The 15,685-nt window shown below is 37.2% G+C and overlaps 1 protein-coding gene across 6 annotated transcripts in view; it reads left to right on the forward strand.

Moving 5' to 3' along the window:
- Positions 1–15,685, forward strand: part of mcf2lb (mcf.2 cell line derived transforming sequence-like b) — a 49,510-nt gene that overhangs the window by 12,727 nt on the left and 21,098 nt on the right. For 3 of the 6 annotated variants that reach the window (XM_024287294.2, XM_024287292.2, XM_024287295.2), the window contains exons 2-4: positions 7,756–7,839; positions 10,176–10,290; positions 13,676–13,766. In XM_024287294.2, coding sequence (XP_024143062.1) covers positions 7,756–7,839; positions 10,176–10,290; positions 13,676–13,766 — 290 coding nt within the window. Of the gene's footprint in view, positions 1–2,137; positions 2,603–7,755; positions 7,840–10,175; positions 10,291–13,675; positions 13,767–15,685 lie in introns of those variants that run through there. The other 3 variants (XM_036209652.1, XM_036209653.1, XM_036209654.1) reach the window with 3 other exon arrangements.

Below are 15,685 nucleotides of genomic sequence, written 5' to 3' on the forward strand. Positions count from 1 at the left end.
ATTTTTCTACTCTCTTCACAAAGTTCTTCTGTGACATCTACTCAGAGAAGCCCTAAACATCTCAGAACATGAAAGTACAAAAATATACCCAGTTATCTGTGTTTTTAGAGGATGGGTCTGTGATAGGGTTGTGTATCTTTCCCTCTCACGTGATTCGATTCGCATCTCATTACATGGTCCACCAATTGATACATAAAAGTAGTAGTATCACGATTTAAATTCTTTTATATCACAATAACAATATATATCACAATATACCAAAATAAAGTATATTTTCAGTTATTCTCTGAAAAAAATGACACATTTAATTACTTACTTTTCTCTGACTTGTTTTTTTTTAACTAGCATGTAACTGAATTGTCACAAATGAGAAACAAATTGATTTCTTTAATATGTATTGGTATCTTTTACATATCTAGTCTTTAAATTGGTAAACAGAAGAGTCATATTTATTGTATGAGTGAAGGCAAAAACTACTAACTAATGCTAGTTCTATAACAGGGGGTTAAAGCTAGATTGACTTTGTGAGCAGCTTTCTTGATGAGTCTGATATTTTACAGTTACAGGTGCTTAAAATATCCCTTTTGAATGCCAAAGAAGGAACTCCTACAGTTTGTTTTGACTTCACCAAAACACCCACACCGTCTACTGCTGAGACTACGGTCACATGTCCCAAATTACCACCACACAGCAACATAAATGCAAGTTTTTCAGCTAATTTGATAGTTTGTTAATGGGAGGCGGCAGTCACATTTTTACACTCTGCACTGTGGCTGCAATAGTTTTTAAGAAACAGTTAATATTTCACAGCATCTGGACGATTTTTCACTAAAAGCTGGCATCAGTCAGTGGGCACATTTTGAGGTTGAGCGGTGGCAGTACAGTGTGTCAGGAGGGAGCCATCTCCTGAGAACTGTTAGCACTCAATCTCTCATCAACCCCATCACACAGTGTCTGGAAGTTTCTACACCTGACTCTCATCAGTCAATCAACCACAGGACATTTAAGCATTGTTCAGACCACACTCAGTGGGAAGTATTGCTTGTATCTTTCTGCCTGTATACTGAGCATTTATCTGTGACCAGATCACCCATAACTTGATCTTGTTTTGTACCTGACTCTGCCTCTTTGCCGCCTGCCCCGACCTTTTGCCTGGTATATCACTCTGAATCACCGACCGGCAGCAGCTTTGACTAGACGATCCATGCCGCCAGCCACCCTGTAGCCCGGGGTTAGATAAAAAGCGGACCTTTCTACACGCCTGACTGCCGCCTTCATTCATGATAATACCAACAATTTCCCAAAAAATTGGGCAGCTGCATAAAATCTTGAATATTCTGCTGATACCTTCCCATCGCACGGTGGCAGTCGTATTTGTGACCGTAGCTTTAGAGTACTCACCTCCTCAAATTGACATTTTATGGGAAATAATTTATTTTCTTTGAATGAGTTAATAGTCTTCTGTTTCTTACTTTTTTTATCTTTTACCTAAAAAAACTTTTTCTAAATAATCATGAAACATTTTATGAGTCCTCTGGGTCTCTGCATTTAAATTTAAATAGTCAGTTTAAGAAACGATATAGTCCTTTACTAGTGTCTCTCTGGAGTTGCTTTGTTCTGTCAGAAAGTTGTAGAAAGAGTTCTTTTGAGGGAAATTAGCAAGAATAGAGGTCTCAGTTGAAAGTCAGTGAATGGGTAACTGGGAGTGCATGAATGGTTGGGCGGTCAGAATGGAGGCTTTGTACACTTGCTGCTCATCTTCTGAGATAAGGCGGGAAAGGGATTTGGTTTGGTGAGGTACATGAGCCACGGAAGCCGGCGTATCTAAAACACGAACATTTTACTGGGCAACATTTTATTTCCTGTTCCTGACGAGCTTTTAAGAGGGTGGTGATAGGATCGCCCGTCATCTGAGGAGACTGTAGCCTTTGTCCTTTCAGGGCTCGGAAAGAGGGCGGCTGGGCGAAGAGAGAAAAGTGGGAATGAGCTCTACACTGTTGCTTTTGTATAAAGGAAAGGTAACATGAGGTTAGAATAGGAAGTCCTCTCAGTTACTGACTGATGTTTGCAGGCTGCTGAGCACCTGTAACCTGGCAGCAGGAGGAGGCTGGATGTGGAGTTTGAGGGGAGGTGGAGTCAGCTCGACTAGGAAGCAGTTTATGCAATGATTTGTTCACAGAACAAATGTTGCAGAGCAAGAGCGAACAAGGAATGGAATGGGAGAGGAGAATGGAAGAAGGGGAGATGCTGGATTCAGGCTTTTTCATGGAGGAGGAGGAGGAACCAGTGTTTGACTCAGAATCTGACCTTCACTCAGATGGGCTTTTGAGTTCAGATGGATGCCAAGAGAGAGTCGAGTCGGACTGGGTTTTGAGTATGAGGGAGCTCCTGTTTATGGATGATGAAGAAAGGCTAGAAAACAATGAAAGCTGTAACACAGTGAACAATGTAGAAGGTGAAGACCAGGATGAGAGGAGCAAAGAGGAGAAGATGGAGAGTGTTTACTTAGGTCCAGGAGAGGGGTGTGGACACACAGTTCGGATATCCATCGAGGAAATGGAGACTTACTGCAGGTTGTGTCGCCGCTGCTGTTGGATCTGTGGTAGGTGTCAACATCGTTTTGGTTCTAGTCTTTTGGTTTTTTTTTGTCACCATATTTCAAAAAGACATTTCCACCATGTTTAAAAAAAAACACCCTCACTTCCCTTTAATGAAAAACATCCAGGATTTGCAAATTGATCTAGAGATCACCTGAACTTCCCTGTTTGCGCTGCATAGAGGAAGTTTTTCTGGCCTTATCACGCTCTGTGTTTGCACCCTCACCTGTCTGTTACCTGCATCACTTAATACCTGTTATAATTTCACTGGACTCTGCACGTTGTTTTTGTTGATCTGTTTGCACGGATGCATCCCCTAAATAGAAAACTGTTGGATACAAAAGAAAATAGGTACAAAGAAGAATTCTGCAACAGTTAAAGATGATTGTTTTCATATATAGATGATGACACGGCTGTTCACTTTACTCCATCCCCAGAAAAATAAACTCTATTTTGTTGGACGATTGACTGTAGGACCAGAAGTCATACCTGCAGCTCAGCTGGTGGGCGGAGTCTCAGTGGGAGTGTTTTATCCTCGTTTAATCTGTGTCAATACCGTCGGGCGGTCCAGGTGTGTGACAGTGACCCACTAACGTTTGACTTGTCGGCCTGAGCGTGAGCGGACGCTAATCCGCTTCGTTAAGCCTTTGAAAGAACATTAACTTCTCAAGCAGCATGTGTGTGTTTGTGTGTGTTAGTGTGTGTTTGTGTGGGCGTGTGGGGAAGGTTTATGCTCAGCAGCAAAAGTTACTTTATCACTAAGAAGCAGGAAAAGTGACTTAATTAAAGAACCTCTCTGATGGAATTGTGTTTTTTTCATATTATTGTGGCATTTTTATGATGGAAACAATATTTAAAGAAAATTATGATCAAAATGTCATTTCTGAGTACCTGGAATCTGGCTCAAAACTGTTCAGCTGAATCGCTCTGATACTGATCACCATTTTTGTTGCTCCGGTAATGTTAGGTTGGGGTTGTGAGCAGCTGTAAGCTAGCTGGAGTGCATGTAAACAAGCACCAGGTCAATTTCTCACTGACAACAACCCAGCAGGAACCAAAAAAAGCTGATTTTACCATTTGGAAAATAAGACACGGATTTTTTTTTATGTTAATGTTACTTTCAAAATAAAAGACACACTTCTTTCTCATAGGATTATCTCAATGCAGCAAATTCAGCAATATATACTGTAATGTTTTAGTATTAAAAACAAAACAAAAAAGATTTTTTTTTTTTTACCTTTTGCGGTTCATCTTGGTCAAGAATTCACAGCTCTAACTAGCCAAAATTAAATCAGATTTTTCTAACTACAGAGCGTGCTTAAAATACGTCAATTTGTTCAGAAAATCCGCCTCAAAATCTGCTGCTCTAAAAGTACAAATTCTGGTTGTGCTTACTGACCTCCCCAATGAATTTCTGTGCTAAAAATCTGTCTAAATGATTTAGTTTTGATACATAGTCTGCTTTTATTTTATTTTTTTTATAAAATACTTTCCATTTGTCTTTAATGGAAGGGTCATATGGCTCTTGAGCCGCAGGTTGTAGACTCCTGATTTAAACAGATGGGTGATCCCGCCTCTGCATGGCCCCGCCCACAACTCAGAAGTGGATTTCTAATGAACTCCTGCCACTCTGCAGAAACTATGTTCCAGAAAACGACACCGGTTTTTAGATTTTGGCTTAAAACGCCATAATCTTAATTAAAAGACCAGTGGAACGCTTTAAAATTGATCAAAATATTGTGTGACTTTAATTTTTTTGCGACAAATTTTATTGATTTCATATATTTGTAACTTTTTTGTGAATATTTACATGATACATTCAAACTTTATGAACTCCAACTGAGAGAAATATGTTATTTTATTTAACAAAAGTAAACTTAAAAGGCAAAAACAGCATTTATTTTTATGTAAGGTGAGTATAACTGATTTTCATGTGTGGCATGTAAAATGTTTTGGGAGTCTGCACACTTTTTATGTTTGAAAACGGCTTAAAGAAGTCAAGAGAAGCAGCTGATTAGAGGATTTAAGTGTGTTTTTGTTGAATTCAATCACTTTAATACTAAAAAAAAAACATTTTTACTGACATGGTGGAATCAATTGCGAATTATTTATATCTATGCTCGACTTACTTAGAGGTTTGTTCACAAGGAAACCCACAAAGTAATATGGAAATGTGGTTCAGAATTGCCAAATTTGTTCATAACTACAAAAAGCAAAGTTAATATGTTTAAACATTATATTAGGATTCACTTTAGTCTGCCAAGCATTTTAAACAGGTTGAGCTACATAAGAAAAACTCATTTTTAAACCATTTAAGCAATAAAACACTGATAATTTACAAAAACAAGAGGGAAATATATAGAAATAGGTATTTCTAGCAACAAATATCTGCAATTTTTATGTTTTTGCTAAATAGGCAACATTTATTTATTTGTTTGTTTGAAAAAATCATTTCAAAGCCTAAAATGAGGAGCTCCCTCTTTGTAGATCTGTTATTGTAGGTACAAAGGATCAAAATGAACATTCATGGATTATTTTCCTCATCCTCAGACAGGAAACTGGACTGAAATAGTTTCGCCGTTTGTTTGACGACAGCTTCAGTTGCATCCGATACCGGCCTCGAGTTTCACAGCGGAGGCTGGAGGGGCTTTTTCAATTGTCTGCGATTGATGAGAGGTGAGGAGACCTCTGCAGAAGTCCTGCTCTGAGAGACTGTGAGAAGGTGTTGAAGCTGAAATTGGGCGTTCAGGAGGGGATTTTTCAGTAACAGAATAGCCCCTGTTTTGGCCTGGAGGGGTTGTTGCCCTTGATGTGATACGCGTGGGAGGTTCTGGGGGCAGGGTGTGGCGGGCTGACAAAGTAAAGTCCGTTTAGAGCAACAAAAATAATAGAGGTCATGAAGTTGAGCATGTGACAGTCCACGAGCATTTTGGTGATGCATTGACATAGCAATTATTACCACTATTGTTTTTAAATAAAAAAAACAAACCTGTTCTTATTTCCACTCACCTTTCATGGGCATTTCTTACAAAACAAAAGAGTTTGTGGAGAATAAAGACTTGCAAAAACTGAAACTTAACTGAAAACTGAAAATAAAATTCTTTTTTTTTTTTTTTTTTTTTTTAAAGCTGTTTACAAAAGAATCCCTGCGATGGAGTCAGGGGCCTAAATTATTTTTAAAAAGTAAATTGGGCATCGGTCATCTATACGGAAGAGGATTAGGGCCACTGGGGAAAAAAAAAGCCCATGAAAAATTCTGACTTTAAAGTCAGAATTCTGACTTTAATCTCAGAATTCTGACTTTAAACTCAGAGATAAACTTTTTGTTTCCAGTGGCCCTAATCTTCTTCCGTACATCTACACTGACAGTAGTGGAAAAAAGAGTCTGGGAGACTTTAATCTCAGAATTATGACTTTAATCTCAAAATTCTGACTTTAAAGTCAGAATTTTGAGATTAAAGTCAGAATTCTGACAAAGTGATAGTAGTGGAAAAAAAGAGTCTGGTGCCTTTAAATATGCGATGCACGTTCAATGAAAAGTTTATGTAAATGTATTTAAATGTGTTTTTAAGACAATTTTTAGGCTTTACTTGCAAAATGCTTGACCATTAAACATGTGCGACAAGTTAAACCAGGTCGAAAATTGATCGTGGAGGTGGTGGCGGGCATCAGCTAGTAAACTGTAGGAAAAGAAGAAGAAGCTCCTCCGTTGGGCTAAACAACCCTCAAAAATCCCCAATTTGGCGCTTTCTTGAATGTGACAAGAGCGGAGTGAACGTAGCAGCAGACTCAATAACACCTGAACAAAGTCCACATCACTGATGCAGAACCGGTTCATCCATCAGTCTCTGCCTCCATCCTTCACTCATAACATGATACCCAAACTCCTCCACTTTGAGGGGAGTGGCTTAACCTTGACCTGGAGAGCTCGATGCGGATGTACAGATTCTCCTCCAAGCTGCTTTGTATTCAGCGACAGACTGCTTTAAACTCAACTGCAAGCCTCTGCGTCAAAAAGACAAGGTCATGTCTTAAGGAAGCCAAAATAATCAGGTTTTTCACTAAAATCAAAGAGGACATTCTGAAGTTTTAAAAAAAAATTGACTGCAGGATGAGCTTTGTTCTTTAAGGTCATTGACTGAATCTGTGACAAACGGGTCAAAAGCATAAAATGTCGTGGGAGTATTAAGGCTGCCATAAACGGAAATAAATAAATGTATCTGAGTTCATTTGTAAAAGTCAACATTTTGAAAGAATTTAAATTGGAAATTTATGAGTTAAAAAGTTGTGATTTTTCATGGAAAACGTAATTTTAATTGAGAAGTCATTGAGCATTTTGATGTTCATCTGATTTTTTTAACAGTTCATGTGAAGGCTAAATATAACATATTATTTACGCAAAACCCGGACTTGTTTTCTCATAAAATTGTGACTTTCTGTATCAAAAATATTTGCCTTTAGTCTTGTAAATTGTTTGATTTTCTTCCCCCACAAATTTAGACTTTCTTTCTCATAAATTTACAACTTTATTCTTCTATAAATCATGACGTTTTTACCTCATAATTTTACTACATTACTCTCAGATAATGTTTTTTTTTCTTTTATAGTGGCTCTAATACCCTGTTGTAGACTGCAACTCAAGATGGAGAAACTAAAATCCAAAATCTTTATCAACAAGCTTTTTAAGTTTCTGAACTTGTGATGTAGTTTTCCCCACTAGAGTTAAAAAGCACAAAAAATTGAAAAAAATATTAAAAATCTGATTCTTAAAGTCTATTTTTGGTGTAAAATTTGACTTTCTAATGTGTAGGAAATTATTCCCTTCTGAAACTTGCCTCTAGTGGTCATGGGAGAAACTGCAGCTTCTGGGTTGGTATCAAAACTGTGAATGTTTCATAGGGATATGGTCAAAACAAACCCCTTTATAAATATACGTAAATATACGAATATTATTCAATAAACAGTTCAGCTCAAATGTCAGATACAAAAGTTTATTAAGTTATAACGGTAATATGAAGAACAGCAAATCAATTAAACTGAGGTAGAGGGTCCTCTCCACCTTCACGAACCAAGACATTTATTTTTATCTGTACTAACGTGCAAAGTTTCCCCGTGTTTCATCTTGAGCTCAGGAGTTCTGTCTTTTTATTCTTTCCAGATGAGATCATGCAGCTGGACAACAGTCCGCTCCGAGCTGCAGACATCAGCGCCGACCTCAGAAAGCAGTTCGCTTTCCTTTCAGGTGACTCATTATACTCTTCTGTACTTTCAGCTGTTATGTAATATGCATAAATCGGTTACTTTCTTCATTTTCACCTGCAGTGAGCGCAGCATGTTATCTGCTTGATATTTGCATATGTGAATTCTCATCTGGTGTTTCAAATTTGCCATGCAAACGACTCCTGTTTTTCCTTTTCAACACCTGTCAGGTTTTATACTCCTCTTTTCAAACCATCTGAATCTTCTCTAAGGTCTTCATATCACTTTAAAAACTCTTAGGACAACATTAAAGTATCAGCTTTATATAGTATTTATCTTTAGTTTCTATCAATTGTGGATCTACTTTAGAGTAAAAGGATTGTCAAAAATGAAGAACTGATTTTTTAAATACTAAAAAGAAAAAAATGGTATTTCCAAAGATTATGTAAAAAATAAAAGCAAAATTCAAAAATAATGTACAGTATACGAGCTTTATTTGTCCAGCTTTGTTGTTTTTAGTTATAAGTTCTAATTATCAAAACTGGTAGCAACAAACCAATAAAATAACTATGATTATCTAATTCTTTATTACAGTACTGAGTTTTACTAGTATACAATTAACTAAAATAAATCAAAGTATGGTGATATTTTACTTTTTTTTTAAATGCACATATTTATTTGTTTATTTATTGCTGAAGAAAATCTTGAACATGAAAAAACATGAAATTTATTTTTTTTTGTTTTTCTTACAAAATAAGAGAAACACATTCTACAGTCCTTAACATTTGACATCTAATTTAGTTATTCTGGCTGCTTTTTTATTTTATGTAACCTTTATGTATCAGTCAGGACAGGTTAAGAACAATATTCTTGTTTTTAACGATGATCTAGCAAAAGGAGAGACTTATAGAGAAAAGACAACGAGAAGTAGATACAGAAAAAACATTATCAACAGCAAAAGAGAGAGTCTAAAATCATAACTTATGTGTTTACAGTTAATTTTCCATTTACAAAAGTTTTGCAGATTTTGCACACGGAGTGGAAATTTAATGTACTAAATTTGTTGAGTCTAAATTTGATAAAAAAATAAGAAGAAATAACAAAATTGACCAAATTTTGTCCAGGAAAGTGTTTAAAAACCGATAGAATCGAACAAAACTTTATTGATTCTATTAAAGAGGAAATCACCTTGTTAGAATACATCTATTAAAAAGAGCAGATAGACATTAAAAACACTAAAGACACACTTAAAAAAAGAATAAGTAAATATTATTAATACATAAATACAATTAGGAAAAAATGAATTATAATGAAATAATCTCGCAAAAAAATATTTTTTTAATGAAAATTTTTATTTTTTATTTTATGGGCTTATGGAAAATAGTGTCATCAAATCCTTACACTACTACCACTGGATGATGTCATCCATAGTTTCTGGTCACTGCCAGAGTTCGGAAAATACATAACTTTGGTTTTATAACTTTAAAAAGTCGTGCTAAAAGTCATTACCTGCATTTAAGAACCACCAAATGAAAAAATCAGTTTCTCCTGCGCGACACAGATCACCCCACCAAGGGAGGGAGACCCAGACGTAAGTCGCTACGGTTCCTCCTTAAAAAACAAATTTTGACACAGCTAAAGCTCCAACAATTGGAGCAATAAGGAAGAACCAGAGGGGATGAATTTGGATTTGGCTTACGTTTAGGGAATTCTGTTCTGTTACAAACTTTACTAAGCTGATCATTTTCATGGTGCATTTACACTCTGACTTTTTCTTTGGTCACTCGCAGCATTCCATATCCTCAACTTCCAACAGCAGGTTTAGAAGCATCTCACAGAAAAAAAACATCCCAGAAGAAAGCATGACCGTGCACTTGCTGTTGCTATGGAGATGAGAGAAGAAAAGGCAGACACATTGAAATTCCTGCCACACGCTCCGATAGAGTGGCTGTTCTGCTCAGAGAAGGAGAAAGTGTTTGCCTGTTTTTGCAAAAGGATGTCAGACTATTCATGAAAGCACTTCATCACTTCAGACACGATGCTCTATAAAAGCTGCTTCAATAGTCACTCAGCATACTTATAGCTATTTTATACATTTATTTGTTGTCCTCTTTCCGGCTAAAAGGACCACACAAGTGTGTAGTCATCTCTTTAACAGATAACATTCATCAAATTATTTTGAATCTGTTTATTTTTGTTTTAGCTTGAGGTAAGATTTGCATATTAATCATGTCGATTATAGTAAAGCGTCATTTTTTTTTTTTGCAAAATTTCTTTTTAATTTACTTTTCCTATATCAACTGCAGGAAGGACTTTTATCATAAAAACTGAATATTTGACATAAATCCTGGTCTTTTTCTTTGTCTTGCTTCATTTCAGGAGGTAGAGGGGATAATGGCAGCCCCGTCATCGTGTTCCCAGAATTCCCTGCGTTCAGCGAGATCACGGACAGAGAGTTTCACAATGTCCTGACCTACCTTACAAGTGTGCCAAGGTAAAGTTTATCCAGAAAATTTCATCAGCAGTACATCCAAAGTTCGTATTTATACTATAAGCTGCTCTTGTGTTACTTCCTTTTATTTTTTAGTACATAGTTTAGATGCTAATAAAGTTTTTTTTTTGTTTTTGTTTCCGTACTTTGATTGATAAGCCAGCTAAAAAAGAGAAACAAATATTTAAACCCTTATGATATCCCTTCTAATAGTGAGGGATCATAATGGGTTTGGGGGCATGCAAAGGTGCAGAAGTTTTTGGGTCAACAATAGAAAAAACGTCATTCCACGTTAACTTCCTGTTGGTCAGCTGACTAGAATCACATGAGATATAAAGGAGAAGATTCAGTGCAGGCTAAAAACATTCTTGGTCGCACTTCTGGATTTAATACAAAATGTAAATCTTATGAATGTATTCAGTCGAACCAGAAAAGACAAAAAAATTGAAGCAAAAGTTTTCACATCCATCGATCTTGCAGATATTTTGCTGAAATAACTGTATTGAAAATGTATCCTTTTACATTTTCTGTTTGGTTTATTTTTATTTTTTAGTAAATTTGTTCTAACTTTGTCGTTTAATGGTCTTTCCACCAGGTAGAATTTACTTCTGCAAAATTACTCCTTCGGTTTATTCTGCAAAAGACGAATCTATAAGGAGTTTAAAGAGCTAGTCATAATTGTCACATTTTAATGTGTTTTTACTTTAAAAAATGTGTACTTTGTGTTGTTTTGTGTCTCACCTAGTCTCTATTAATTTACCTGTTTTTTTTGTAAATTTTTCAAACTGGACCTAAAATCACACACAAAATAAAATCTAAATCAGACATTTTTTATTGCAAAAATCCCCAAAATTTTGAACCAACATTTTTTAGTTTAATTTAAAATAAAATGTGTATAATATATATATATATATTTTAATTATGTAGGGATTTTTTAAGCAACAAAGTTAAACGCAACGTTTTACATCAAAAGACAGGCAACTATCGTTGACTAAGTTACACTAATTTATAATAAGAAGATACAAAAAAACGCAAAACACCTTATGTCCCTTCCAATTCTAACCACATTGTTACCACATTGCAAGCAAATTATGGCAAAAAACAATACACAACTTTTACATTACATAACATTGGTTTTGTTTTGCATCTTTTTGTGTTGCTGTGTTTGCATAAGTGACAACCTCTGTAATGAAATGGAGGACATTTATAAAGTAAATGAAGCTTAAAATTGTATTTCTGAGTCTTCAAATTGTTGTGAATCATAAGCAGAACACAAACTGCTGTTTGAGAAAGAGCTCATTTGTGAAAATACGCTGGGCGGACCACAAAGTCCATGCTTCAGCAACAGGGAGAAAAAGGGGAGGAGTTTCTCTGTGCAAATAGTCCCGCCCACAATTTTGAGTCAAATTATTCATGAGCAAATGCAGCTCTGCAGAAGCTTTCGCTTCTGCAGAGCTGCATTTGCTCATGAATAATTTGACTCAAAATTCACAGATATGTCATAAGATTGTGGCCTAAAACTGCATATTCATAACTAAAACACTGCTTTGAGACACAAAATCAGTCGATTCATGTACCTATCACACAATACGCGAATGAATGATCCATACGTGAATATTGTGCTGTTTAAATGCAATTCAATTGTGATTTGTGCATCAATTATGTAATTTTAACATTATATGTGCATCATAAAGGTAACATGAAAGTTATATATTGGCTGTACATACGTGAAAAATTTGTGAGACAGTTGTTGAAACCCACAAATTTGCATATGCATCTCACAAGATTTAGGTAATAATTACATCTAAACCACATAAACTACACACAAACTGTGTAATTCTCAAGCAACCAAAAATTTTCAACAGCTCAAAAACAAATTCACGCAAAGACCAAGACGCTCAATAGACATCAACGAATGACGAACGCAATTATGAATTACTTATATCACAAATGTATCATGAAAGCCAGAAATGAAACATGTGGACAAAGCGTAAGTTATACTTGGCGGCATTGTGATGCGGTTTTAGTAAACTGGATTTTCTAGAGCAGGGCTGTCCAACAAAATCCAAAACACACAGTACATCGTGGGCCAAACACGACAAACATTTATTGAACACATAAAAAATGAAATTGTTCAAACTTTTAGACTTAAAAAATGTCACTTTTTTAAACATAAATATGAGTAAGAAAAGACAGGAATATTATTCCAGAATAAATCAACTTAAACTTTAAATAACTTTCAATATTTTGCTCTCTCTATAATAAAAAGTTATAAACGTTAAAATAAAAAAACGTCAAATTTCTTTACTTTTACATCACTTTATATAAAAAATGAATTCATAAATATCCCAAAAGATTTTGATATATCCTGTCACAATAATACAACATAACATCAGACCTTTAATAACAATAATATAAAATGATCTGGAGGGCCGGATTCGGGCCAGATTCGGCCCTCGGGCCTTGACTTTGCTTCCATCCTGCAGTGAAGGCAGCAGAACCTAGAACAGCAGCAGACGTTCAGCTGGTTCTAGTTCAGCTCTGAAGAAGCATCTCTGCCTCTTCTTCTCTGGCTCTAGCGGCGTAGATCTGCCGCAAAAAGTTTCTGTTTTTCTTTGATCCACAGCGCCACCCCCCCTTATCTCCGTTTAGCTGAGTCACAGCACAAAGCAGGTTATGTTGCATTCCCTGTGAAAATCCTTCAATGGACAGGAAAGGAAACAATCAAATGCTAAATTACCTTGAGATGAGGGGAGTTTTTCAGATTTGACAGTGGATTAAATCCACAGAGATTCTATTGGAGTGTATCTTTTCACTGATGTGAGGATTGGCTGCAGTAAACACAGCTCCTGGGTTCTGATTGGCTGGTTCAAAGATGGGCTGGATTTCTCTCGTAAGGTAAAATTTTTACCCCATTCCTCCTTAAACAATACGTCTTGCTGGGATCCCCCCCCCGTACAGTGAATAGATACAGTTTGTGGATCAAAGGACACTGAAAGATTTCAGTGATTTCTCTGCATGAAAGGTAAAGGGATCATCTTCACCTGGAAACATGTCTTCTTACAAGTGAAATGTGTTCAATGTTGGATGTTTTAGGACGAGGGGGGGGTTTGATAGCCAGAGGAATCTGTATAATCTCCACCGATTCTCCCAGAGTGCCGCAGCAGCTGTCTGTGGAGATAAGGAGCAGCATAACAAAGCAGCAAACTGTGATTTGGCTTCACTTCTGTCACTGTCAGCTCCTTTGTTCAGGAGGACTCTCCACTTTCCTTTGTGGGGCAGCTGTGATCTCCTCCTTCACTCTCTAACGTTAAATCCTCCATCCTGAACTCTAGAAAGCGGACTCGTGCGCTCGTTGTAACCGATCCAATATCTCTGTTTTTGTCAGCCTGTCGTCAACAGACGTGGGTTTCATTCTGGTCATCGATCGGCGGCAGGACAGATGGGCGGCTGTGAAGGGGACGCTCCTCCGGATTGCTGTAAGTACTTTTTTTTAAGTTTATATGTACTGAGAAAAGCAAGGATTTAAAAAAATAGACACTTGGCAAACATAAAGATGTTACAGCATCCTATAAACGTACTTGGTATTCATTTATGCATAAAGACCTGCTCCGTGTTTTTGTAATGTTTGTTCTATTTCTCTGATGATTGAGGATACATATAAAAACAATTCAGCTTAAATCTGCATTGCAGAGTATTTTTTATTCAAACAACTGTGAATAAACCAAATAGGTCCATGTACGTCTTTGTTTTCCTCATGTGAGCTAACAGCTGGCTCAAAACTGTACAGCTGGACAGCTCCAATATTCCTCAGCATTTGGGCTGCACCGATAAGGTCACGTTGGAGGCATGAGGGGCTGTAGGGTAGCATTTAAACAGATGGATGACGGGAAGTGGGGACAGGCTTGCAGAATTTCATTTTAAATTTTTAACTGCAGAAGCGATGTCCTAGAAAATGACTGGTTTCTTGATTCTGTCAAAATACATCATAATTAAAAGAACACTGGGAATACTTTTAGAATAGATCAAAAAAGGATCGGAACATCCAGTGGAACATCTACCTACATATGAAGGGAGTAGGGTTGGGCACCGACTGGGTTTTATTTGGTTCCGGTGCCAAAGTGGTTCTTTTGTTTCGATTTTGGTTCCCAATCGGTGCCAATTTCAGTACTAATGAAAAATAATAGTCATCACATGGTTAAGACCTCCGGGTCAAAAATGAATGTTTTGGGTGTCGTCATTTTTTGACGTGCTGGCTGTTCCTAATAAATCAGAACTCTCTGAGCCGCAAACCGGTGACCCGCCCCCTTTTTCACTGCGCGGTGAATTCGCTGCTCACCGCCTGTCAAACCTGTGATCCTGAGCTATATACCGTGTCCCCTCAGCCGCGGTGTCTGAGGGGTTACCAGGGCTTCTATCTCACTTGGGGTGTGTGTCTGCATGACAGCCGCTTCCACTGGGTTTCTGTGTCTCTGTGACTTAGTTTGAAGGTTGGCTGTCTGTCTGCTGGCGTATTGAGCGAGCTTCACTGAGGTCTGGGAGGCTGTCTGGCTTACAGCCAGAGAATTGCACGGTGCGACAAGACAAAACGCTCGTATTTTCAGTGACCTGCTGATTGGGTCACGTGACCAAAGCTGAGTTCCTGACTGGCTAATGCGACACAGCAACCTGTTAGCCTATTGTGATCTGGTATCTACACTAGAAGATTCCTAACCCTATCTGTAATCCTTACCGTAACCCGGTTCCGATGTTTTTCTCGGAGAAGACGGTAAACTTTGTTCGAACTTCGGTTGAGGACTTCCTTCTAATGATGCTCTAGCGCCATCTTGGGGCCATGTTGTTGTCTGCAGCCAGGTCCTCTTCTGTCAATCTAGCAACCTCCTTAAAACAGTCCTCCTTCACAATCACTGATGCGATATTTTTAGTAGAATCTGCAATTGTTTTTCTGTAAAATGAGCCACCATTTGTTTTCTATTCATGATTAATATTTCTAATTTCTGTAGGATGTGAAACACTTAATGTTTCATTATTTCAGTGGAATTGATATGGAGCTGAAACACTTTATGTGGATGCTCACATGTCAATCAATAAAGCAGAAAAACAAACATTTCCAAAAGGAACAAACCGCAGACGGAGTATCAGAGAGGAAAATAAGCTTCTATATCATCCCTCAGGGATCCTGGAGACCCGCTCTGACATTTAATGAAATTTATCCTCATTAATCCCCGAGGTTTTCCTTTTCTATCAAGTTAGCCGGCATCAGCCAGCCCTGAAATGAAGCTCTGCTCCAGCTGATTTTGCCTGTCTGCTAAATAAACGACGATATAAGCAGTTTCCAGTTCAGTCAGGGTGAGCATGTGTGGATGTATGAGAGGTTGAGGGTTTTTTTGACCCTTTC

The sequence above is a fragment of the Oryzias melastigma genome, linkage group LG21 (assembly GCF_002922805.2).
Source record: "Oryzias melastigma strain HK-1 linkage group LG21, ASM292280v2, whole genome shotgun sequence".
Taxonomy (NCBI): Eukaryota; Metazoa; Chordata; class Actinopteri; order Beloniformes; family Adrianichthyidae; genus Oryzias; species Oryzias melastigma.